Source organism: Gorilla gorilla, chromosome 3, assembly GCF_029281585.2.
Source record: "Gorilla gorilla gorilla isolate KB3781 chromosome 3, NHGRI_mGorGor1-v2.1_pri, whole genome shotgun sequence".
Taxonomy (NCBI): domain Eukaryota; kingdom Metazoa; phylum Chordata; class Mammalia; order Primates; family Hominidae; genus Gorilla; species Gorilla gorilla.
Genome location: NC_073227.2, coordinates 17,606,524 through 17,630,083, shown reverse-complemented (window position 1 = coordinate 17,630,083; position 23,560 = coordinate 17,606,524). Strand labels below are relative to the sequence as shown.

Sequence of the window (23,560 nt, the reverse complement as noted above, 5' to 3'; positions counted from 1 at the left end):
AGGATTGAAGACCCTGGCTCTAGGGACTTTCCCAAAGTGTCTTAGACAGTAAGCAACAGGGCAGAATTGAGGCCCGGCGCCAAAGCCTCGAGGTGTAAAGAGACAGCCGTGGCCTCAGGGCCCATGAAATTAGGATGCTTTTAAGGAGGATGGTGGAATGAGAGGACTGTGACCTTTGGCCCCGTTTCTTTCCCTTGTCTTTTCATAAGCCAGGTGTGCTCCACCAGAAGGCTTTCTGTGCCTGACGTAAAGTGTCCTGGGTGAAGAAAGGGCACTGCTTAGAAAGGTGCTCCACAGGGAGAAAGGAGCCACCATATTCAGGAGAATGATCTCCAGAAGCATGAGCAATCCAGATGCCGTGGCTTCACACCAGACGCTGGAGGGTCTGATTCCTGGGGCCGGGACCTGGGCATCGCTGTCCTTTAATGCTCATAACTGATTTTGAGGGGAGCCTAATCGAGAACCTGTCTGCGAGTCATGCTCATCACACTGTAGTTTTCACACACGTCACACAGAGACCCTGTTCGAATTCACATTTGGGTGCTTGAGCAGGGTTGTGCCCAAGATTCTGTGGCTCTACGGAGCCCTGAGTTGTGCCCTGGACAGTTTTCCTCAGGGGTTGGTCAACTTTGATCACTGCACCTACCAAGAAAGGGACCATGAAATCTATTCAGCAAATACAGAAAAGGAAGGGGCCATTTCCCACAATAATTTCCACAGAAACACCACGTCGGATAAATAAGTCTGATTGCAGGACAGGGACTGTGCTTCAGAGATGCAGCTTTCGCAGCTGGACGAATGACCCGGAATCTCCCCAAATGCCATTTGTAAACACACCAAATGAGATTTATTTCAAGCCTTTCTGAATGTATTTTAGTTGAATACACACACTCCGGTGTTTGATTTCCTTTAGTATCAATACGACTTAGTTCCAAATGACTTCCGTGCCAGTGGGAAAATTTTCCGTTTCGACTCATTGGAAGTGGACACCGTGAAACAGGCAAGTCGGTCTGTCTGCTTCCGGCGTTATGTGGGTTCCAGCAAGAGCACAAGTCCCAGGGCACCCGAGGTCCATTCAGAAACCAAAATAAAATGGGTGAGCCAGGGTAAGAAAGAAGAGCACCGTTCCCATCTTCCAACTGAATTCCAGTTTCCACTATTCAAGGTGGCGAGAATGATCCACGGATGTCCCACATGAGAAAAATTTCACCTTCTCTTGCCGACCACCAACTGACGAATGAAACACACCCCAAGAGAAAATAGTAAACCCTGTCCCCTGCAATAACCTCACACGCAAACCTACACGTCAGGAGGTCATGTTCAGAAATACACACTGAATGTCATCTACCACGAACGCAAACACACAGACAGTCCCTCCAGAGGTTCGGAAGACTCACGACCCCGAAACTTGATGTTTCCCATGTGTGGGCTCATCCTGAGACGCAGCCATCACTATGCAGTTGTCCCTGTTGTAGAGACAGAAACTTGGGCTCCTCATTACTTTACGTAGGATTGACGGTGTTCGTGTTTGTGTGGGTGTGTGTGTGTTTCTGTGCGCGCTTGTGTGTGTGTGTGTGTGTGTGTGTGTGTGTGCACCCCTACGTGTGGGTCGGCACTTCCACTGAGATCACTGGCACACAAGCAGAGCCCTCTTGCTGTGTTTGTTCTTCCCTTTGGATCTCCTGGTCCTCCCTTGCAGAGAAGCGAGTGTGCCAGTGTTCATGGACTCCTGATCTGTCGGGGTCGTGGAAGAGGGGTTCAGCAGGGAGCTTTGCTGTTCAGGATGATGGTTTTTCATCCCACACTTGTATTTTGATTGATGAATCACAAGTACGTTGGGAGGCAGGGTACCTTCGACTTTTCTGACGTTGAACTCAGGCTTCGTTTTGTTTTGCTCTTGGAGGAATTTCCAGTGGTCTAAGGTGCTTTCCTGAGTGGCTCTTTCCACCAAGTGCTCGTCCAACTCGGGTACCTGGAGGCAGGGGTGGTCTCTCTTGAGCTCTCCTTGCGTTGCTCGCCTGTCTGTGTCTTCAGCGCCAAGGGCTCTTGTTTCCCTGCCTCTTGACACACTCTCACTGTGTCTTTCCCATTCACTCTTCTGGATGTAAAAGAGGACATAGGCCTGTTGACTCAGGACAGAGGTGATGCCAGAGGCAGTGACCTCGGCATCATCCATTTTATACCACTGGCCTTCTTGAGCTTTGACATAAGACAAGTAATGTCCGCTGTGACAACTCCACCCAGCGTGGACCAGCACAGCATAGAGGACATAGACAAGAGGTCCTGTGTTCTGCTGAGACATGTATGGCTGCATGTCAAGGCACTCAGGATATTGCACATTCTTGGCAAGTTTGTTGCCTGTGACATCGGAGAATCTCTTCAATACAAGAATGAGGACCTTGGCAGAAGTGTGTAAAGTTAACGTCTTGGAGGCAGGCGCCTTCTGGAGACAAAGACCACACTGATAGGCATTCTCTCCATTGAGTTCTTCGGGCTTCACCAACTGTTCCAAAGCTTGCTTGACACTCTGAGCTGCCTGGATATCCAGGGCGATGTCCAGGTAAGGGTCAAAGGTGTCTGAAATGCCGTGGCAGTGGAGACACTTGATTTGAGATCTCCAGTAGCCTCCAAATATTTGGTGGATGAGGGTGGTGTCGTTGGAGTGATGATCTACCTGCTTGTGCCCGGGAAGGCATGCCTTTTTCATGGCATCCACAGCGAACATGAGAAATTCGTGGGCATCTTCTTGCTTGCCTCTATGGAAGCCCGCAGCCAATGCCTGTGAGGGCTGGATGACATGGCCAGGACGGTAGAGGGCCCGTGTGACGTGAGCTTGCATAGTACAGAGCATGCAGCCCTTGTGACGATGACACGTTTGAGAGTGCTCCCGGGACAGCATGTAGTTGGCAAGGGGTGGTGTGTATGTCAGGCACTGCAGGGAAGCGTTCACGTAGCAGGTATTTCCCATATTCTGGAGCCCAGCCCCCACCGCAGCAGGTCTCCTGCTACTCAGAGGAAGCTTCTCTCTGGGAGCAAGCTGTCTTGCCACAGGAGCCAAATCATCACAGAGGTCGACACGGGTCTCAGATGAGAGTGGTGACTTCTCAGAGAGAGAAGTCCGCTGGATTTCAGCAAAAGCGGCATCTGGCCGAGAAGATGTGAGTTTCGAAAAGTGGTTGAACTGCCACTCACCTCCCAAGTAGAGTGAGTCGTCCTCCATGTCGCCTGGAACAAGGATCACAAGGTTTTTCTGCTGGGACCGCAGGTTGCAGAAAGACGCTATCTCTTCCGAGAGAGTCTTCAAATGACGAGCTCTCTGGCCGCATCAGCCCTTATATAACTCACCCCCACCAACCGCCAACACCCCACCCACCCATCAGGTGCGCGATAAACCAATCAAATATCAGCACTCAATTAAGGAATGAGTCACAGGGTGTGTCCCCTTGCATCGGCGGGAATTCCACAGACAGCCCACATCATGACTTCTAGAACACCTGAATCAAATTACTCCTCAGGCTGATAGACACATGTAATATGAATGTAACCGGGTTGGGACAGTGGCCGCGCAGTTGCCTTATTTTAGGTAAAACAATGTCAGGGAAGAAATCTTTACCTATGAAACCGTGTGTGTGTGTGTGTGTGTGTGTGTATGTGTGTGTGCACGTGTGTGTGCGTGTGTGTGTGTTTGTGCCGGGATGTACTTCCAAGTATGTGCTTTTGGCAGATACCAGCGTCCTCTCAGCGACGGAAGGACAGGAAGTCGGAAGTGCGCTTTCTGACCTGAGAAGAGTCAATGAAGTATAGTAATTAGCAGAGTGTATTTGTTTCCTTAATAAGAAAGGAGAGATCCGTGGAATCAATCAGACCTTCCAGCGATCACCTTTCCACGTTCAGCCTATTGATTCTATATCTGAGTGAAATTACCTGCCAGTGGAGAACAAGAGAAGTCTTTGCATGAAATGCTCTTGTGGAAGCTAGATTGCCAAATAATAAAGCATCAAGTGGTAGAAACGTGCACTGAAGTTTGAAGAGATACTCAGTGCTCAATGTAGAGTGTGAAGGACTTTGGGGAAATCATGCAATCACCGAGAGACTGATTGATGACATTCCGCAAATTTATGTTGGCCAGAAAAGAGACATAGATGGTCATGACATTGTGTAGGGAGTGGTTTCGGCCGTGCGACGGCAGTTTAAGAAAACATGAAACTAAAAACTTGAGAAATCAGAAGGTATCCCAACTATAACCTTTGGTTTCCTAAAGAATAGAGGAAAATAAATCATCGTATCTCACAGCATGGGTGATAATATTTTCATACGTATGTGATAATGGATCAACATTTGATAGAGATGAAATGAAAAGTTCTAAATCTGACAAAAGCAAACACCGAAAATTGCACTGTAGAAAAGCCCTGGTGACGGGAGTGAGGCCCTGTCTCAAGAAGAAAACATCGGAGAGATTTAAAAGCAGGGAGTGAAACCGAGGATAGCATAACATTGTTAATACTGGCCCTTGTTTCAGTGGGAAAAGGCAAAAATAAGCCGTGTGTCTCCTGGATTCTCGCATCAATTGTTCAGGATCTGAGATGTCGCCTCCATTTCCAGTTACGCGTTGTATGGTGGAATTGCAGTTAGCACATTTGGTGCCAAAATTTTAATGCTGACGAAAATGGACATGTTCCCTGAACTAAGAGGGACATAATTTGGGTGTGTCTCCAGGCTCTCTGGCTTACCAGGATTGAAGACCCTGGCTCTAGGGACTTTCCCAAAGTGTCTTAGACAGTAAGCAACAGGGCAGAATTGAGGCCCGGCGCCAAAGCCTCGAGGTGTAAAGAGACAGCCGTGGCCTCAGGGCCCATGAAATTAGGATGCTTTTAAGGAGGATGGTGGAATGAGAGGACTGTGACCTTTGGCCCCGTTTCTTTCCCTTGTCTTTTCATAAGCCAGGTGTGCTCCAGCAGAAGGCTTTCTGTGCCTGACGTAAAGTGTCCTGGGTGAAGAAAGGGCACTGCTTAGAAAGGTGCTCCACAGGGAGAAAGGAGCCACCATATTCAGGAGAATGATCTCCAGAAGCATGAGCAATCCAGATGCCGTGGCTTCACACCAGACGCTGGAGGGTCTGATTCCTGGGGCCGGGACCTGGGCATCGCTGTCCTTTAATGCTCATAACTGATTTTGAGGGGAGCCTAATCGAGAACCTGTCTGCGAGTCATGCTCATCACACTGTAGTTTTCACACACGTCACACAGAGACCCTGTTCGAATTCACATTTGGGTGCTTGAGCAGGGTTGTGCCCAAGATTCTGTGGCTCTACGGAGCCCTGAGTTGTGCCCTGGACAGCTTTCCTCAGGGGTTGGTCAACTTTGATCACTGCACCTACCAAGAAAGGGACCATGAAATCTATTCAGCAAATACAGAAAAGGAAGGGGCCATTTCCCACAATAATTTCCACAGAAACACCACGTCGGATAAATAAGTCTGATTGCAGGACAGGGACTGTGCTTCAGAGATGCAGCTTTCGCAGCTGGACGAATGACCCGGAATCTCCCCAAATGCCATTTGTAAACACACCAAATGAGATTTATTTCAAGCCTTTCTGAATGTATTTTAGTTGAATACACACACTCCGGTGTTTGATTTCCTTTAGTATCAATACGACTTAGTTCCAAATGACTTCCGTGCCAGTGGGAAAATTTTCCGTTTCGACTCGTTGGAAGTGGACACCGTGAAACAGGCAAGTCGGTCTGTCTGCTTCCGGCGTTATGTGGGTTCCAGCAAGAGCACAAGTCCCAGGGCACCCGAGGTCCATTCAGAAACCAAAATAAAATGGGTGAGCCAGGGTAAGAAAGAAGAGCACCGTTCCCATCTTCCAACTGAATTCCAGTTTCCACTATTCAAGGTGGCGAGAATGATCCACGGATGTCCCACATGAGAAAAATTTCACCTTCTCTTGCCGACCACCAACTGACGAATGAAACACACCCCAAGAGAAAATAGTAAACCCTGTCCCCTGCAATAACCTCACACGCAAACCTACACGTCAGGAGGTCATGTTCAGAAATACACACTGAATGTCATCTACCACGAACGCAAACACACAGACAGTCCCTCCAGAGGTTCGGAAGACTCACGACCCCGAAACTTGATGTTTCCCATGTGTGGGCTCATCCTGAGACGCAGCCATCACTATGCAGTTGTCCCTGTTGTAGAGACAGAAACTTGGGCTCCTCATTACTTTACGTAGGATTGACGGTGTTCGTGTTTGTGTGGGTGTGTGTGTGTTTCTGTGCGCGCTTGTGTGTGTGTGTGTGTGTGTGTGTGTGTGTGTGTGCACCCCTACGTGTGGGTCGGCACTTCCACTGAGATCACTGGCACACAAGCAGAGCCCTCTTGCTGTGTTTGTTCTTCCCTTTGGATCTCCTGGTCCTCCCTTGCAGAGAAGCGAGTGTGCCAGTGTTCATGGACTCCTGATCTGTCGGGGTCGTGGAAGAGGGGTTCAGCAGGGAGCTTTGCTGTTCAGGATGATGGTTTTTCATCCCACACTTGTATTTTGATTGATGAATCACAAGTACGTTGGGAGGCAGGGTACCTTCGACTTTTCTGACGTTGAACTCAGGCTTCGTTTTGTTTTGCTCTTGGAGGAATTTCCAGTGGTCTAAGGTGCTTTCCTGAGTGGCTCTTTCCACCAAGTGCTCGTCCAACTCGGGTACCTGGAGGCAGGGGTGGTCTCTCTTGAGCTCTCCTTGCGTTGCTCGCCTGTCTGTGTCTTCAGCGCCAAGGGCTCTTGTTTCCCTGCCTCTTGACACACTCTCACTGTGTCTTTCCCATTCACTCTTCTGGATGTAAAAGAGGACATAGGCCTGTTGACTCAGGACAGAGGTGATGCCAGAGGCAGTGACCTCGGCATCATCCATTTTATACCACTGGCCTTCTTGAGCTTTGACATAAGACAAGTAATGTCCGCTGTGACAACTCCACCCAGCGTGGACCAGCACAGCATAGAGGACATAGACAAGAGGTCCTGTGTTCTGCTGAGACATGTATGGCTGCATGTCAAGGCACTCAGGATATTGCACATTCTTGGCAAGTTTGTTGCCTGTGACATCGGAGAATCTCTTCAATACAAGAATGAGGACCTTGGCAGAAGTGTGTAAAGTTAACGTCTTGGAGGCAGGCGCCTTCTGGAGACAAAGACCACACTGATAGGCATTCTCTCCATTGAGTTCTTCGGGCTTCACCAACTGTTCCAAAGCTTGCTTGACACTCTGAGCTGCCTGGATATCCAGGGCGATGTCCAGGTAAGGGTCAAAGGTGTCTGAAATGCCGTGGCAGTGGAGACACTTGATTTGAGATCTCCAGTAGCCTCCAAATATTTGGTGGATGAGGGTGGTGTCGTTGGAGTGATGATCTACCTGCTTGTGCCCGGGAAGGCATGCCTTTTTCATGGCATCCACAGCGAACATGAGAAATTCGTGGGCATCTTCTTGCTTGCCTCTATGGAAGCCCGCAGCCAATGCCTGTGAGGGCTGGATGACATGGCCAGGACGGTAGAGGGCCCGTGTGACGTGAGCTTGCATAGTACAGAGCATGCAGCCCTTGTGACGATGACACGTTTGAGAGTGCTCCCGGGACAGCATGTAGTTGGCAAGGGGTGGTGTGTATGTCAGGCACTGCAGGGAAGCGTTCACGTAGCAGGTATTTCCCATATTCTGGAGCCCAGCCCCCACCGCAGCAGGTCTCCTGCTACTCAGAGGAAGCTTCTCTCTGGGAGCAAGCTGTCTTGCCACAGGAGCCAAATCATCACAGAGGTCGACACGGGTCTCAGATGAGAGTGGTGACTTCTCAGAGAGAGAAGTCCGCTGGATTTCAGCAAAAGCGGCATCTGGCCGAGAAGATGTGAGTTTCGAAAAGTGGTTGAACTGCCACTCACCTCCCAAGTAGAGTGAGTCGTCCTCCATGTCGCCTGGAACAAGGATCACAAGGTTTTTCTGCTGGGACCGCAGGTTGCAGAAAGACGCTATCTCTTCCGAGAGAGTCTTCAAATGACGAGCTCTCTGGCCGCATCAGCCCTTATATAACTCACCCCCACCAACCGCCAACACCCCACCCACCCATCAGGTGCGCGATAAACCAATCAAATATCAGCACTCAATTAAGGAATGAGTCACAGGGTGTGTCCCCTTGCATCGGCGGGAATTCCACAGACAGCCCACATCATGACTTCTAGAACACCTGAATCAAATTACTCCTCAGGCTGATAGACACATGTAATATGAATGTAACCGGGTTGGGACAGTGGCCGCGCAGTTGCCTTATTTTAGGTAAAACAATGTCAGGGAAGAAATCTTTACCTATGAAACCGTGTGTGTGTGTGTGTGTGTGTGTGTATGTGTGTGTGCACGTGTGTGTGCGTGTGTGTGTGTTTGTGCCGGGATGTACTTCCAAGTATGTGCTTTTGGCAGATACCAGCGTCCTCTCAGCGACGGAAGGACAGGAAGTCGGAAGTGCGCTTTCTGACCTGAGAAGAGTCAATGAAGTATAGTAATTAGCAGAGTGTATTTGTTTCCTTAATAAGAAAGGAGAGATCCGTGGAATCAATCAGACCTTCCAGCGATCACCTTTCCACGTTCAGCCTATTGATTCTATATCCGAGTGAAATTACCTGCCAGTGGAGAACAAGAGAAGTCTTTGCATGAAATGCTCTTGTGGAAGCTAGATTGCCAAATAATAAAGCATCAAGTGGTAGAAACGTGCACTGAAGTTTGAAGAGATACTCAGTGCTCAATGTAGAGTGTGAAGGACTTTGGGGAAATCATGCAATCACCGAGAGACTGATTGATGACATTCCGCAAATTTATGTTGGCCAGAAAAGAGACATAGATGGTCATGACATTGTGTAGGGAGTGGTTTCGGCCGTGCGACGGCAGTTTAAGAAAACATGAAACTAAAAACTTGAGAAATCAGAACGTATCCCAACTATAACCTTTGGTTTCCTAAAGAATAGAGGAAAATAAATCATCGTATCTCACAGCATGGGTGATAATATTTTCATACGTATGTGATAATGGATCAACATTTGATAGAGATGAAATGAAAAGTTCTAAATCTGACAAAAGCAAACACCGAAAATTGCACTGTAGAAAAGCCCTGGTGACGGGAGTGAGGCCCTGTCTCAAGAAGAAAACATCGGAGAGATTTAAAAGCAGGGAGTGAAACCGAGGATAGCATAACATTGTTAATACTGGCCCTTGTTTCAGTGGGAAAAGGCAAAAATAAGCCGTGTGTCTCCTGGATTCTCGCATCAATTGTTCAGGATCTGAGATGTCGCCTCCATTTCCAGTTACGCGTTGTATGGTGGAATTGCAGTTAGCACATTTGGTGCCAAAATTTTAATGCTGACGAAAATGGACATGTTCCCTGAACTAAGAGGGACATAATTTGGGTGTGTCTCCAGGCTCTCTGGCTTACCAGGATTGAAGACCCTGGCTCTAGGGACTTTCCCAAAGTGTCTTAGACAGTAAGCAACAGGGCAGAATTGAGGCCCGGCGCCAAAGCCTCGAGGTGTAAAGAGACAGCCGTGGCCTCAGGGCCCATGAAATTAGGATGCTTTTAAGGAGGATGGTGGAATGAGAGGACTGTGACCTTTGGCCCCGTTTCTTTCCCTTGTCTTTTCATAAGCCAGGTGTGCTCCACCAGAAGGCTTTCTGTGCCTGACGTAAAGTGTCCTGGGTGAAGAAAGGGCACTGCTTAGAAAGGTGCTCCACAGGGAGAAAGGAGCCACCATATTCAGGAGAATGATCTCCAGAAGCATGAGCAATCCAGATGCCGTGGCTTCACACCAGACGCTGGAGGGTCTGATTCCTGGGGCCGGGACCTGGGCATCGCTGTCCTTTAATGCTCATAACTGATTTTGAGGGGAGCCTAATCGAGAACCTGTCTGCGAGTCATGCTCATCACACTGTAGTTTTCACACACGTCACACAGAGACCCTGTTCGAATTCACATTTGGGTGCTTGAGCAGGGTTGTGCCCAAGATTCTGTGGCTCTACGGAGCCCTGAGTTGTGCCCTGGACAGCTTTCCTCAGGGGTTGGTCAACTTTGATCACTGCACCTACCAAGAAAGGGACCATGAAATCTATTCAGCAAATACGGAAAAGGAAGGGGCCATTTCCCACAATAATTTCCACAGAAACACCACGTCGGATAAATAAGTCTGATTGCAGGACAGGGACTGTGCTTCAGAGATGCAGCTTTCGCAGCTGGACGAATGACCCGGAATCTCCCCAAATGCCATTTGTAAACACACCAAATGAGATTTATTTCAAGCCTTTCTGAATGTATTTTAGTTGAATACACACACTCCGGTGTTTGATTTCCTTTAGTATCAGTACGACTTAGTTCCAAATGACTTCCGTGCCAGTGGGAAAATTTTCCGTTTCGACTCATTGGAAGTGGACACCGTGAAACAGGCAAGTCGGTCTGTCTGCTTCCGGCGTTATGTGGGTTCCAGCAAGAGCACAAGTCCCAGGGCACCCGAGGTCCATTCAGAAACCAAAATAAAATGGGTGAGCCAGGGTAAGAAAGAAGAGCACCGTTCCCATCTTCCAACTGAATTCCAGTTTCCACTATTCAAGGTGGCGAGAATGATCCACGGATGTCCCACATGAGAAAAATTTCACCTTCTCTTGCCGACCACCAACTGACGAATGAAACACACCCCAAGAGAAAATAGTAAACCCTGTCCCCTGCAATAACCTCACACGCAAACCTACACGTCAGGAGGTCATGTTCAGAAATACACACTGAATGTCATCTACCACGAACGCAAACACACAGACAGTCCCTCCAGAGGTTCGGAAGACTCACGACCCCGAAACTTGATGTTTCCCATGTGTGGGCTCATCCTGAGACGCAGCCATCACTATGCAGTTGTCCCTGTTGTAGAGACAGAAACTTGGGCTCCTCATTACTTTACGTAGGATTGACGGTGTTCGTGTTTGTGTGGGTGTGTGTGTGTTTCTGTGCGCGCTTGTGTGTGTGTGTGTGTGTGTGTGTGTGTGTGTGTGCACCCCTACGTGTGGGTCGGCACTTCCACTGAGATCACTGGCACACAAGCAGAGCCCTCTTGCTGTGTTTGTTCTTCCCTTTGGATCTCCTGGTCCTCCCTTGCAGAGAAGCGAGTGTGCCAGTGTTCATGGACTCCTGATCTGTCGGGGTCGTGGAAGAGGGGTTCAGCAGGGAGCTTTGCTGTTCAGGATGATGGTTTTTCATCCCACACTTGTATTTTGATTGATGAATCACAAGTACGTTGGGAGGCAGGGTACCTTCGACTTTTCTGACGTTGAACTCAGGCTTCGTTTTGTTTTGCTCTTGGAGGAATTTCCAGTGGTCTAAGGTGCTTTCCTGAGTGGCTCTTTCCACCAAGTGCTCGTCCAACTCGGGTACCTGGAGGCAGGGGTGGTCTCTCTTGAGCTCTCCTTGCGTTGCTCGCCTGTCTGTGTCTTCAGCGCCAAGGGCTCTTGTTTCCCTGCCTCTTGACACACTCTCACTGTGTCTTTCCCATTCACTCTTCTGGATGTAAAAGAGGACATAGGCCTGTTGACTCAGGACAGAGGTGATGCCAGAGGCAGTGACCTCGGCATCATCCATTTTATACCACTGGCCTTCTTGAGCTTTGACATAAGACAAGTAATGTCCGCTGTGACAACTCCACCCAGCGTGGACCAGCACAGCATAGAGGACATAGACAAGAGGTCCTGTGTTCTGCTGAGACATGTATGGCTGCATGTCAAGGCACTCAGGATATTGCACATTCTTGGCAAGTTTGTTGCCTGTGACATCGGAGAATCTCTTCAATACAAGAATGAGGACCTTGGCAGAAGTGTGTAAAGTTAACGTCTTGGAGGCAGGCGCCTTCTGGAGACAAAGACCACACTGATAGGCATTCTCTCCATTGAGTTCTTCGGGCTTCACCAACTGTTCCAAAGCTTGCTTGACACTCTGAGCTGCCTGGATATCCAGGGCGATGTCCAGGTAAGGGTCAAAGGTGTCTGAAATGCCGTGGCAGTGGAGACACTTGATTTGAGATCTCCAGTAGCCTCCAAATATTTGGTGGATGAGGGTGGTGTCGTTGGAGTGATGATCTACCTGCTTGTGCCCGGGAAGGCATGCCTTTTTCATGGCATCCACAGCGAACATGAGAAATTCGTGGGCATCTTCTTGCTTGCCTCTATGGAAGCCCGCAGCCAATGCCTGTGAGGGCTGGATGACATGGCCAGGACGGTAGAGGGCCCGTGTGACGTGAGCTTGCATAGTACAGAGCATGCAGCCCTTGTGACGATGACACGTTTGAGAGTGCTCCCGGGACAGCATGTAGTTGGCAAGGGGTGGTGTGTATGTCAGGCACTGCAGGGAAGCGTTCACGTAGCAGGTATTTCCCATATTCTGGAGCCCAGCCCCCACCGCAGCAGGTCTCCTGCTACTCAGAGGAAGCTTCTCTCTGGGAGCAAGCTGTCTTGCCACAGGAGCCAAATCATCACAGAGGTCGACACGGGTCTCAGATGAGAGTGGTGACTTCTCAGAGAGAGAAGTCCGCTGGATTTCAGCAAAAGCGGCATCTGGCCGAGAAGATGTGAGTTTCGAAAAGTGGTTGAACTGCCACTCACCTCCCAAGTAGAGTGAGTCGTCCTCCATGTCGCCTGGAACAAGGATCACAAGGTTTTTCTGCTGGGACCGCAGGTTGCAGAAAGACGCTATCTCTTCCGAGAGAGTCTTCAAATGACGAGCTCTCTGGCCGCATCAGCCCTTATATAACTCACCCCCACCAACCGCCAACACCCCACCCACCCATCAGGTGCGCGATAAACCAATCAAATATCAGCACTCAATTAAGGAATGAGTCACAGGGTGTGTCCCCTTGCATCGGCGGGAATTCCACAGACAGCCCACATCATGACTTCTAGAACACCTGAATCAAATTACTCCTCAGGCTGATAGACACATGTAATATGAATGTAACCGGGTTGGGACAGTGGCCGCGCAGTTGCCTTATTTTAGGTAAAACAATGTCAGGGAAGAAATCTTTACCTATGAAACCGTGTGTGTGTGTGTGTGTGTGTGTGTATGTGTGTGTGCACGTGTGTGTGCGTGTGTGTGTGTTTGTGCCGGGATGTACTTCCAAGTATGTGCTTTTGGCAGATACCAGCGTCCTCTCAGCGACGGAAGGACAGGAAGTCGGAAGTGCGCTTTCTGACCTGAGAAGAGTCAATGAAGTATAGTAATTAGCAGAGTGTATTTGTTTCCTTAATAAGAAAGGAGAGATCCGTGGAATCAATCAGACCTTCCAGCGATCACCTTTCCACGTTCAGCCTATTGATTCTATATCCGAGTGAAATTACCTGCCAGTGGAGAACAAGAGAAGTCTTTGCATGAAATGCTCTTGTGGAAGCTAGATTGCCAAATAATAAAGCATCAAGTGGTAGAAACGTGCACTGAAGTTTGAAGAGATACTCAGTGCTCAATGTAGAGTGTGAAGGACTTTGGGGAAATCATGCAATCACCGAGAGACTGATTGATGACATTCCGCAAATTTATGTTGGCCAGAAAAGAGACATAGATGGTCATGACATTGTGTAGGGAGTGGTTTCGGCCGTGCGACGGCAGTTTAAGAAAACATGAAACTAAAAACTTGAGAAATCAGAACGTATCCCAACTATAACCTTTGGTTTCCTAAAGAATAGAGGAAAATAAATCATCGTATCTCACAGCATGGGTGATAATATTTTCATACGTATGTGATAATGGATCAACATTTGATAGAGATGAAATGAAAAGTTCTAAATCTGACAAAAGCAAACACCGAAAATTGCACTGTAGAAAAGCCCTGGTGACGGGAGTGAGGCCCTGTCTCAAGAAGAAAACATCGGAGAGATTTAAAAGCAGGGAGTGAAACCGAGGATAGCATAACATTGTTAATACTGGCCCTTGTTTCAGTGGGAAAAGGCAAAAATAAGCCGTGTGTCTCCTGGATTCTCGCATCAATTGTTCAGGATCTGAGATGTCGCCTCCATTTCCAGTTACGCGTTGTATGGTGGAATTGCAGTTAGCACATTTGGTGCCAAAATTTTAATGCTGACGAAAATGGACATGTTCCCTGAACTAAGAGGGACATAATTTGGGTGTGTCTCCAGGCTCTCTGGCTTACCAGGATTGAAGACCCTGGCTCTAGGGACTTTCCCAAAGTGTCTTAGACAGTAAGCAACAGGGCAGAATTGAGGCCCGGCGCCAAAGCCTCGAGGTGTAAAGAGACAGCCGTGGCCTCAGGGCCCATGAAATTAGGATGCTTTTAAGGAGGATGGTGGAATGAGAGGACTGTGACCTTTGGCCCCGTTTCTTTCCCTTGTCTTTTCATAAGCCAGGTGTGCTCCACCAGAAGGCTTTCTGTGCCTGACGTAAAGTGTCCTGGGTGAAGAAAGGGCACTGCTTAGAAAGGTGCTCCACAGGGAGAAAGGAGCCACCATATTCAGGAGAATGATCTCCAGAAGCATGAGCAATCCAGATGCCGTGGCTTCACACCAGACGCTGGAGGGTCTGATTCCTGGGGCCGGGACCTGGGCATCGCTGTCCTTTAATGCTCATAACTGATTTTGAGGGGAGCCTAATCGAGAACCTGTCTGCGAGTCATGCTCATCACACTGTAGTTTTCACACACGTCACACAGAGACCCTGTTCGAATTCACATTTGGGTGCTTGAGCAGGGTTGTGCCCAAGATTCTGTGGCTCTACGGAGCCCTGAGTTGTGCCCTGGACAGCTTTCCTCAGGGGTTGGTCAACTTTGATCACTGCACCTACCAAGAAAGGGACCATGAAATCTATTCAGCAAATACGGAAAAGGAAGGGGCCATTTCCCACAATAATTTCCACAGAAACACCACGTCGGATAAATAAGTCTGATTGCAGGACAGGGACTGTGCTTCAGAGATGCAGCTTTCGCAGCTGGACGAATGACCCGGAATCTCCCCAAATGCCATTTGTAAACACACCAAATGAGATTTATTTCAAGCCTTTCTGAATGTATTTTAGTTGAATACACACACTCCGGTGTTTGATTTCCTTTAGTATCAGTACGACTTAGTTCCAAATGACTTCCGTGCCAGTGGGAAAATTTTCCGTTTCGACTCATTGGAAGTGGACACCGTGAAACAGGCAAGTCGGTCTGTCTGCTTCCGGCGTTATGTGGGTTCCAGCAAGAGCACAAGTCCCAGGGCACCCGAGGTCCATTCAGAAACCAAAATAAAATGGGTGAGCCAGGGTAAGAAAGAAGAGCACCGTTCCCATCTTCCAACTGAATTCCAGTTTCCACTATTCAAGGTGGCGAGAATGATCCACGGATGTCCCACATGAGAAAAATTTCACCTTCTCTTGCCGACCACCAACTGACGAATGAAACACACCCCAAGAGAAAATAGTAAACCCTGTCCCCTGCAATAACCTCACACGCAAACCTACACGTCAGGAGGTCATGTTCAGAAATACACACTGAATGTCATCTACCACGAACGCAAACACACAGACAGTCCCTCCAGAGGTTCGGAAGACTCACGACCCCGAAACTTGATGTTTCCCATGTGTGGGCTCATCCTGAGACGCAGCCATCACTATGCAGTTGTCCCTGTTGTAGAGACAGAAACTTGGGCTCCTCATTACTTTACGTAGGATTGACGGTGTTCGTGTTTGTGTGGGTGTGTGTGTGTTTCTGTGCGCGCTTGTGTGTGTGTGTGTGTGTGTGTGTGTGTGTGTGTGTGCACCCCTACGTGTGGGTCGGCACTTCCACTGAGATCACTGGCACACAAGCAGAGCCCTCTTGCTGTGTTTGTTCTTCCCTTTGGATCTCCTGGTCCTCCCTTGCAGAGAAGCGAGTGTGCCAGTGTTCATGGACTCCTGATCTGTCGGGGTCGTGGAAGAGGGGTTCAGCAGGGAGCTTTGCTGTTCAGGATGATGGTTTTTCATCCCACACTTGTATTTTGATTGATGAATCACAAGTACGTTGGGAGGCAGGGTACCTTCGACTTTTCTGACGTTGAACTCAGGCTTCGTTTTGTTTTGCTCTTGGAGGAATTTCCAGTGGTCTAAGGTGCTTTCCTGAGTGGCTCTTTCCACCAAGTGCTCGTCCAACTCGGGTACCTGGAGGCAGGGGTGGTCTCTCTTGAGCTCTCCTTGCGTTGCTCGCCTGTCTGTGTCTTCAGCGCCAAGGGCTCTTGTTTCCCTGCCTCTTGACACACTCTCACTGTGTCTTTCCCATTCACTCTTCTGGATGTAAAAGAGGACATAGGCCTGTTGACTCAGGACAGAGGTGATGCCAGAGGCAGTGACCTCGGCATCATCCATTTTATACCACTGGCCTTCTTGAGCTTTGACATAAGACAAGTAATGTCCGCTGTGACAACTCCACCCAGCGTGGACCAGCACAGCATAGAGGACATAGACAAGAGGTCCTGTGTTCTGCTGAGACATGTATGGCTGCATGTCAAGGCACTCAGGATATTGCACATTCTTGGCAAGTTTGTTGCCTGTGACATCGGAGAATCTCTTCAATACAAGAATGAGGACCTTGGCAGAAGTGTGTAAAGTTAACGTCTTGGAGGCAGGCGCCTTCTGGAGACAAAGACCACACTGATAGGCATTCTCTCCATTGAGTTCTTCGGGCTTCACCAACTGTTCCAAAGCTTGCTTGACACTCTGAGCTGCCTGGATATCCAGGGCGATGTCCAGGTAAGGGTCAAAGGTGTCTGAAATGCCGTGGCAGTGGAGACACTTGATTTGAGATCTCCAGTAGCCTCCAAATATTTGGTGGATGAGGGTGGTGTCGTTGGAGTGATGATCTACCTGCTTGTGCCCGGGAAGGCATGCCTTTTTCATGGCATCCACAGCGAACATGAGAAATTCGTGGGCATCTTCTTGCTTGCCTCTATGGAAGCCCGCAGCCAATGCCTGTGAGGGCTGGATGACATGGCCAGGACGGTAGAGGGCCCGTGTGACGTGAGCTTGCATAGTACAGAGCATGCAGCCCTTGTGACGATGACACGTTTGAGAGTGCTCCCGGGACAGCATGTAGTTGGCAAGGGGTGGTGTGTATGTCAGGCACTGCAGGGAAGCGTTCACGTAGCAGGTATTTCCCATATTCTGGAGCCCAGCCCCCACCGCAGCAGGTCTCCTGCTACTCAGAGGAAGCTTCTCTCTGGGAGCAAGCTGTCTTGCCACAGGAGCCAAATCATCACAGAGGTCGACACGGGTCTCAGATGAGAGTGGTGACTTCTCAGAGAGAGAAGTCCGCTGGATTTCAGCAAAAGCGGCATCTGGCCGAGAAGATGTGAGTTTCGAAAAGTGGTTGAACTGCCACTCACCTCCCAAGTAGAGTGAGTCGTCCTCCATGTCGCCTGGAACAAGGATCACAAGGTTTTTCTGCTGGGACCGCAGGTTGCAGAAAGACGCTATCTCTTCCGAGAGAGTCTTCAAATGACGAGCTCTCTGGCCGCATCAGCCCTTATATAACTCACCCCCACCAACCGCCAACACCCCACCCACCCATCAGGTGCGCGATAAACCAATCAAATATCAGCACTCAATTAAGGAATGAGTCACAGGGTGTGTCCCCTTGCATCGGCGGGAATTCCACAGACAGCCCACATCATGACTTCTAGAACACCTGAATCAAATTACTCCTCAGGCTGATAGACACATGTAATATGAATGTAACCGGGTTGGGACAGTGGCCGCGCAGTTGCCTTATTTTAGGTAAAACAATGTCAGGGAAGAAATCTTTACCTATGAAACCGTGTGTGTGTGTGTGTGTGTGTGTGTGTGTGTATGTGTGTGTGCACGTGTGTGTGCGTGTGTGTGTGTTTGTGCCGGGATGTACTTCCAAGTATGTGCTTTTGGCAGATACCAGCGTCCTCTCAGCGACGGAAGGACAGGAAGTCGGAAGTGCGCTTTCTGACCTGAGAAGAGTCAATGAAGTATAGTAATTAGCAGAGTGTATTTGTTTCCTTAATAAGAAAGGAGAGATCCGTGGAATCAATCAGACCTTCCAGCGATCACCTTTCCACGTTCAGCCTATTGATTCTATATCCGAGTGAAATTACCTGCCAGTGGAGAACAAGAGAAGTCTTTGCATGAAATGCTCTTGTGGAAGCTAGATTGCCAAATAATAAAGCATCAAGTGGTAGAAACGTGCACTGAAGTTTGAAGAGATACTCAGTGCTCAATGTAGAGTGTGAAGGACTTTGGGGAAATCATGCAATCACCGAGAGACTGATTGATGACATTCCGCAAATTTATGTTGGCCAGAAAAGAGACATAGATGGTCATGACATTGTGTAGGGAGTGGTTTCGGCCGTGCGACGGCAGTTTAAGAAAACATGAAACTAAAAACTTGAGAAATCAGAACGTATCCCAACTATAACCTTTGGTTTCCTAAAGAATAGAGGAAAATAAATCATCGTATCTCACAGCATGGGTGATAATATTTTCATACGTATGTGATAATGGATCAACATTTGATAGAGATGAAATGAAAAGTTCTAAATCTGACAAAAGCAAACACCGAAAATTGCACTGTAGAAAAGCCCTGGTGACGGGAGTGAGGCCCTGTCTCAAGAAGAAAACATCGGAGAGATTTAAAAGCAGGGAGTGAAACCGAGGATAGCATAACATTGTTAATACTGGCCCTTGTTTCAGTGGGAAAAGGCAAAAATAAGCCGTGTGTCTCCTGGATTCTCGCATCAATTGTTCAGGATCTGAGATGTCGCCTCCATTTCCAGTTACGCGTTGTATGGTGGAATTGCAGTTAGCACATTTGGTGCCAAAATTTTAATGCTGACGAAAATGGACATGTTCCCTGAACTAAGAGGGACATAATTTGGGTGTGTCTCCAGGCTCTCTGGCTTACCAGGATTGAAGACCCTGGCTCTAGGGACTTTCCCAAAGTGTCTTAGACAGTAAGCAACAGGGCAGAATTGAGGCCCGGCGCCAAAGCCTCGAGGTGTAAAGAGACAGCCGTGGCCTCAGGGCCCATGAAATTAGGATGCTTTTAAGGAGGATGGTGGAATGAGAGGACTGTGACCTTTGGCCCCGTTTCTTTCCCTTGTCTTTTCATAAGCCAGGTGTGCTCCAGCAGAAGGCTTTCTGTGCCTGACGTAAAGTGTCCTGGGTGAAGAAAGGGCACTGCTTAGAAAGGTGCTCCACAGGGAGAAAGGAGCCACCATATTCAGGAGAATGATCTCCAGAAGCATGAGCAATCCAGATGCCGTGGCTTCACACCAGACGCTGGAGGGTCTGATTCCTGGAGCCGGGACCTGGGCATCGCTGTCCTTTAATGCTCATAACTGATTTTGAGGGGAGCCTAATCGAGAACCTGTCTGCGAGTCATGCTCATCACACTGTAGTTTTCACACACGTCACACAGAGACCCTGTTCGAATTCACATTTGGGTGCTTGAGCAGGGTTGTGCCCAAGATTCTGTGGCTCTACGGAGCCCTGAGTTGTGCCCTGGACAGCTTTCCTCAGGGGTTGGTCAACTTTGATCACTGCACCTACCAAGAAAGGGACCATGAAATCTATTCAGCAAATACAGAAAAGGAAGGGGCCATTTCCCACAATAATTTCCACAGAAACACCACGTCGGATAAATAAGTCTGATTGCAGGACAGGGACTGTGCTTCAGAGATGCAGCTTTCGCAGCTGGACGAATGACCCGGAATCTCCCCAAATGCCATTTGTAAACACACCAAATGAGATTTATTTCAAGCCTTTCTGAATGTATTTTAGTTGAATACACACATTCCGGTGTTTGATTTCCTTTAGTATCAATACGACTTAGTTCCAAATGACTTCCGTGCCAGTGGGAAAATTTTCCGTTTCGACTCATTGGAAGTGGACACCGTGAAACAGGCAAGTCGGTCTGTCTGCTTCCGGCGTTATGTGGGTTCCAGCAAGAGCACAAGTCCCAGGGCACCCGAGGTCCATTCAGAAACCAAAATAAAATGGGTGAGCCAGGGTAAGAAAGAAGAGCACCGTTCCCATCTTCCAACTGAATTCCAGTTTCCACTATTCAAGGTGGCGAGAATGATCCACGGATGTCCCACATGAGAAAAATTTCACCTTCTCTTGCCGACCACCAACTGACGAATGAAACACACCCCAAGAGAAAATAGTAAACCCTGTCCCCTGCAATAACCTCACACGCAAACCTACACGTCAGGAGGTCATGTTCAGAAATACACACTGAATGTCATCTACCACGAACGCAAACACACAGACAGTCCCTCCAGAGGTTCGGAAGACTCACGACCCCGAAACTTGATGTTTCCCATGTGTGGGCTCATCCTGAGACGCAGCCATCACTATGCAGTTGTCCCTGTTGTAGAGACAGAAACTTGGGCTCCTCATTACTTTACGTAGGATTGACGGTGTTCGTGTTTGTGTGGGTGTGTGTGTGTTTCTGTGCGCGCTTGTGTGTGTGTGTGTGTGTGTGTGTGTGTGTGTGTGTGTGCGCACCCCTACGTGTGGGTCGGCACTTCCACTGAGATCACTGGCACACAAGCAGAGCCCTCTTGCTGTGTTTGTTCTTCCCTTTGGATCTCCTGGTCCTCCCTTGCAGAGAAGCGAGTGTGCCAGTGTTCATGGACTCCTGATCTGTCGGGGTCGTGGAAGAGGGGTTCAGCAGGGAGCTTTGCTGTTCAGGATGATGGTTTTTCATCCCACACTTGTATTTTGATTGATGAATCACAAGTACGTTGGGAGGCAGGGTACCTTCGACTTTTCTGACGTTGAACTCAGGCTTCGTTTTGTTTTGCTCTTGGAGGAATTTCCAGTGGTCTAAGGTGCTTTCCTGAGTGGCTCTTTCCACCAAGTGCTCGTCCAACTCGGGTACCTGGAGGCAGGGGTGGTCTCTCTTGAGCTCTCCTTGCGTTGCTCGCCTGTCTGTGTCTTCAGCGCCAAGGGCTCTTGTTTCCCTGCCTCTTGACACACTCTCACTGTGTCTTTCCCATTCACTCTTCTGGATGTAAAAGAGGACATAGGCCTGTTGACTCAGGACAGAGGTGATGCCAGAGGCAGTGACCTCGGCATCATCCATTTTATACCACTGGCCTTCTTGAGCTTTGACATAAGACAAGTAATGTCCGCTGTGACAACTCCACCCAGCGTGGACCAGCACAGCATAGAGGACATAGACAAGAGGTCCTGTGTTCTGCTGAGACATGTATGGCTGCATGTCAAGGCACTCAGGATATTGCACATTCTTGGCAAGTTTGTTGCCTGTGACATCGGAGAATCTCTTCAATACAAGAATGAGGACCTTGGCAGAAGTGTGTAAAGTTAACGTCTTGGAGGCAGGCGCCTTCTGGAGACAAAGACCACACTGATAGGCATTCTCTCCATTGAGTTCTTCGGGCTTCACCAACTGTTCCAAAGCTTGCTTGACACTCTGAGCTGCCTGGATATCCAGGGCGATGTCCAGGTAAGGGTCAAAGGTGTCTGAAATGCCGTGGCAGTGGAGACACTTGATTTGAGATCTCCAGTAGCCTCCAAATATTTGGTGGATGAGGGTGGTGTCGTTGGAGTGATGATCTACCTGCTTGTGCCCGGGAAGGCATGCCTTTTTCATGGCATCCACAGCGAACATGAGAAATTCGTGGGCATCTTCTTGCTTGCCTCTATGGAAGCCCGCAGCCAATGCCTGTGAGGGCTGGATGACATGGCCAGGACGGTAGAGGGCCCGTGTGACGTGAGCTTGCATAGTACAGAGCATGCAGCCCTTGTGACGATGACACGTTTGAGAGTGCTCCCGGGACAGCATGTAGTTGGCAAGGGGTGGTGTGTATGTCAGGCACTGCAGGGAAGCGTTCACGTAGCAGGTATTTCCCATATTCTGGAGCCCAGCCCCCACCGCAGCAGGTCTCCTGCTACTCAGAGGAAGCTTCTCTCTGGGAGCAAGCTGTCTTGCCACAGGAGCCAAATCATCACAGAGGTCGACACGGGTCTCAGATGAGAGTGGTGACTTCTCAGAGAGAGAAGTCCGCTGGATTTCAGCAAAAGCGGCATCTGGCCGAGAAGATGTGAGTTTCGAAAAGTGGTTGAACTGCCACTCACCTCCCAAGTAGAGTGAGTCGTCCTCCATGTCGCCTGGAACAAGGATCACAAGGTTTTTCTGCTGGGACCGCAGGTTGCAGAAAGACGCTATCTCTTCCGAGAGAGTCTTCAAATGACGAGCTCTCTGGCCGCATCAGCCCTTATATAACTCACCCCCACCAACCGCCAACACCCCACCCACCCATCAGGTGCGCGATAAACCAATCAAATATCAGCACTCAATTAAGGAATGAGTCACAGGGTGTGTCCCCTTGCATCGGCGGGAATTCCACAGACAGCCCACATCATGACTTCTAGAACACCTGAATCAAATTACTCCTCAGGCTGATAGACACATGTAATATGAATGTAACCGGGTTGGGACAGTGGCCGCGCAGTTGCCTTATTTTAGGTAAAACAATGTCAGGGAAGAAATCTTTACCTATGAAACCGTGTGTGTGTGTGTGTGTGTGTGTGTGTGTGTATGTGTGTGTGCACGTGTGTGTGCGTGTGTGTGTGTTTGTGCCGGGATGTACTTCCAAGTATGTGCTTTTGGCAGATACCAGCGTCCTCTCAGCGACGGAAGGACAGGAAGTCGGAAGTGCGCTTTCTGACCTGAGAAGAGTCAATGAAGTATAGTAATTAGCAGAGTGTATTTGTTTCCTTAATAAGAAAGGAGAGATCCGTGGAATCAATCAGACCTTCCAGCGATCACCTTTCCACGTTCAGCCTATTGATTCTATATCCGAGTGAAATTACCTGCCAGTGGAGAACAAGAGAAGTCTTTGCATGAAATGCTCTTGTGGAAGCTAGATTGCCAAATAATAAAGCATCAAGTGGTAGAAACGTGCACTGAAGTTTGAAGAGATACTCAGTGCTCAATGTAGAGTGTGAAGGACTTTGGGGAAATCATGCAATCACCGAGAGACTGATTGATGACATTCCGCAAATTTATGTTGGCCAGAAAAGAGACATAGATGGTCATGACATTGTGTAGGGAGTGGTTTCGGCCGTGCGACGGCAGTTTAAGAAAACATGAAACTAAAAACTTGAGAAATCAGAACGTATCCCAACTATAACCTTTGGTTTCCTAAAGAATAGAGGAAAATAAATCATCGTATCTCACAGCATGGGTGATAATATTTTCATACGTATGTGATAATGGATCAACATTTGATAGAGATGAAATGAAAAGTTCTAAATCTGACAAAAGCAAACACCGAAAATTGCACTGTAGAAAAGCCCTGGTGACGGGAGTGAGGCCCTGTCTCAAGAAGAAAACATCGGAGAGATTTAAAAGCAGGGAGTGAAACCGAGGATAGCATAACATTGTTAATACTGGCCCTTGTTTCAGTGGGAAAAGGCAAAAATAAGCCGTGTGTCTCCTGGATTCTCGCATCAATTGTTCAGGATCTGAGATGTCGCCTCCATTTCC

The 23,560-nt window shown here is 48.7% G+C and overlaps 5 protein-coding genes across 5 annotated transcripts; all 5 read right to left on the bottom strand.

Moving 5' to 3' along the window:
- Positions 1-618: 618 nt before the first annotated feature.
- LOC129533223 (ubiquitin carboxyl-terminal hydrolase 17-like protein 22) lies at positions 619-3,881 on the bottom strand. Its single transcript, XM_055385491.2, has one exon. It carries the CDS (start codon positions 3,218-3,220, stop codon positions 1,628-1,630), a length of 1,593 nt encoding a protein of 530 aa, XP_055241466.1. The 5' UTR covers positions 3,221-3,881; the 3' UTR covers positions 619-1,627.
- A 2,431-nt stretch (positions 3,882-6,312) lies between these two features.
- LOC129533224 (ubiquitin carboxyl-terminal hydrolase 17-like protein 22) lies at positions 6,313-7,970 on the bottom strand. Its single transcript, XM_055385492.2, has one exon. It carries the CDS (start codon positions 7,953-7,955, stop codon positions 6,363-6,365), a length of 1,593 nt encoding a protein of 530 aa, XP_055241467.1. The 5' UTR covers positions 7,956-7,970; the 3' UTR covers positions 6,313-6,362.
- Positions 7,971-11,047: 3,077 nt separating this feature from the next.
- LOC129533225 (ubiquitin carboxyl-terminal hydrolase 17-like protein 22) lies at positions 11,048-12,705 on the bottom strand. Its single transcript, XM_055385493.2, has one exon. The coding sequence runs from the start codon at positions 12,688-12,690 to the stop codon at positions 11,098-11,100; it is 1,593 nt and encodes a 530-aa protein (XP_055241468.2). The 5' UTR covers positions 12,691-12,705; the 3' UTR covers positions 11,048-11,097.
- Positions 12,706-15,185: 2,480 nt separating this feature from the next.
- On the bottom strand, positions 15,186-17,442 carry LOC129533222 (ubiquitin carboxyl-terminal hydrolase 17-like protein 22). Its single transcript, XM_055385489.2, has one exon. The coding sequence runs from the start codon at positions 17,425-17,427 to the stop codon at positions 15,835-15,837; it is 1,593 nt and encodes a 530-aa protein (XP_055241464.1). The 5' UTR covers positions 17,428-17,442; the 3' UTR covers positions 15,186-15,834.
- Positions 17,443-20,561: 3,119 nt separating this feature from the next.
- LOC129533209 (ubiquitin carboxyl-terminal hydrolase 17-like protein 22) lies at positions 20,562-22,189 on the bottom strand. The gene has a single exon (XM_055385475.2). The coding sequence runs from the start codon at positions 22,172-22,174 to the stop codon at positions 20,582-20,584; it is 1,593 nt and encodes a 530-aa protein (XP_055241450.1). The 5' UTR covers positions 22,175-22,189; the 3' UTR covers positions 20,562-20,581.
- Between the last annotated feature and the right edge of the window lie 1,371 nt (positions 22,190-23,560).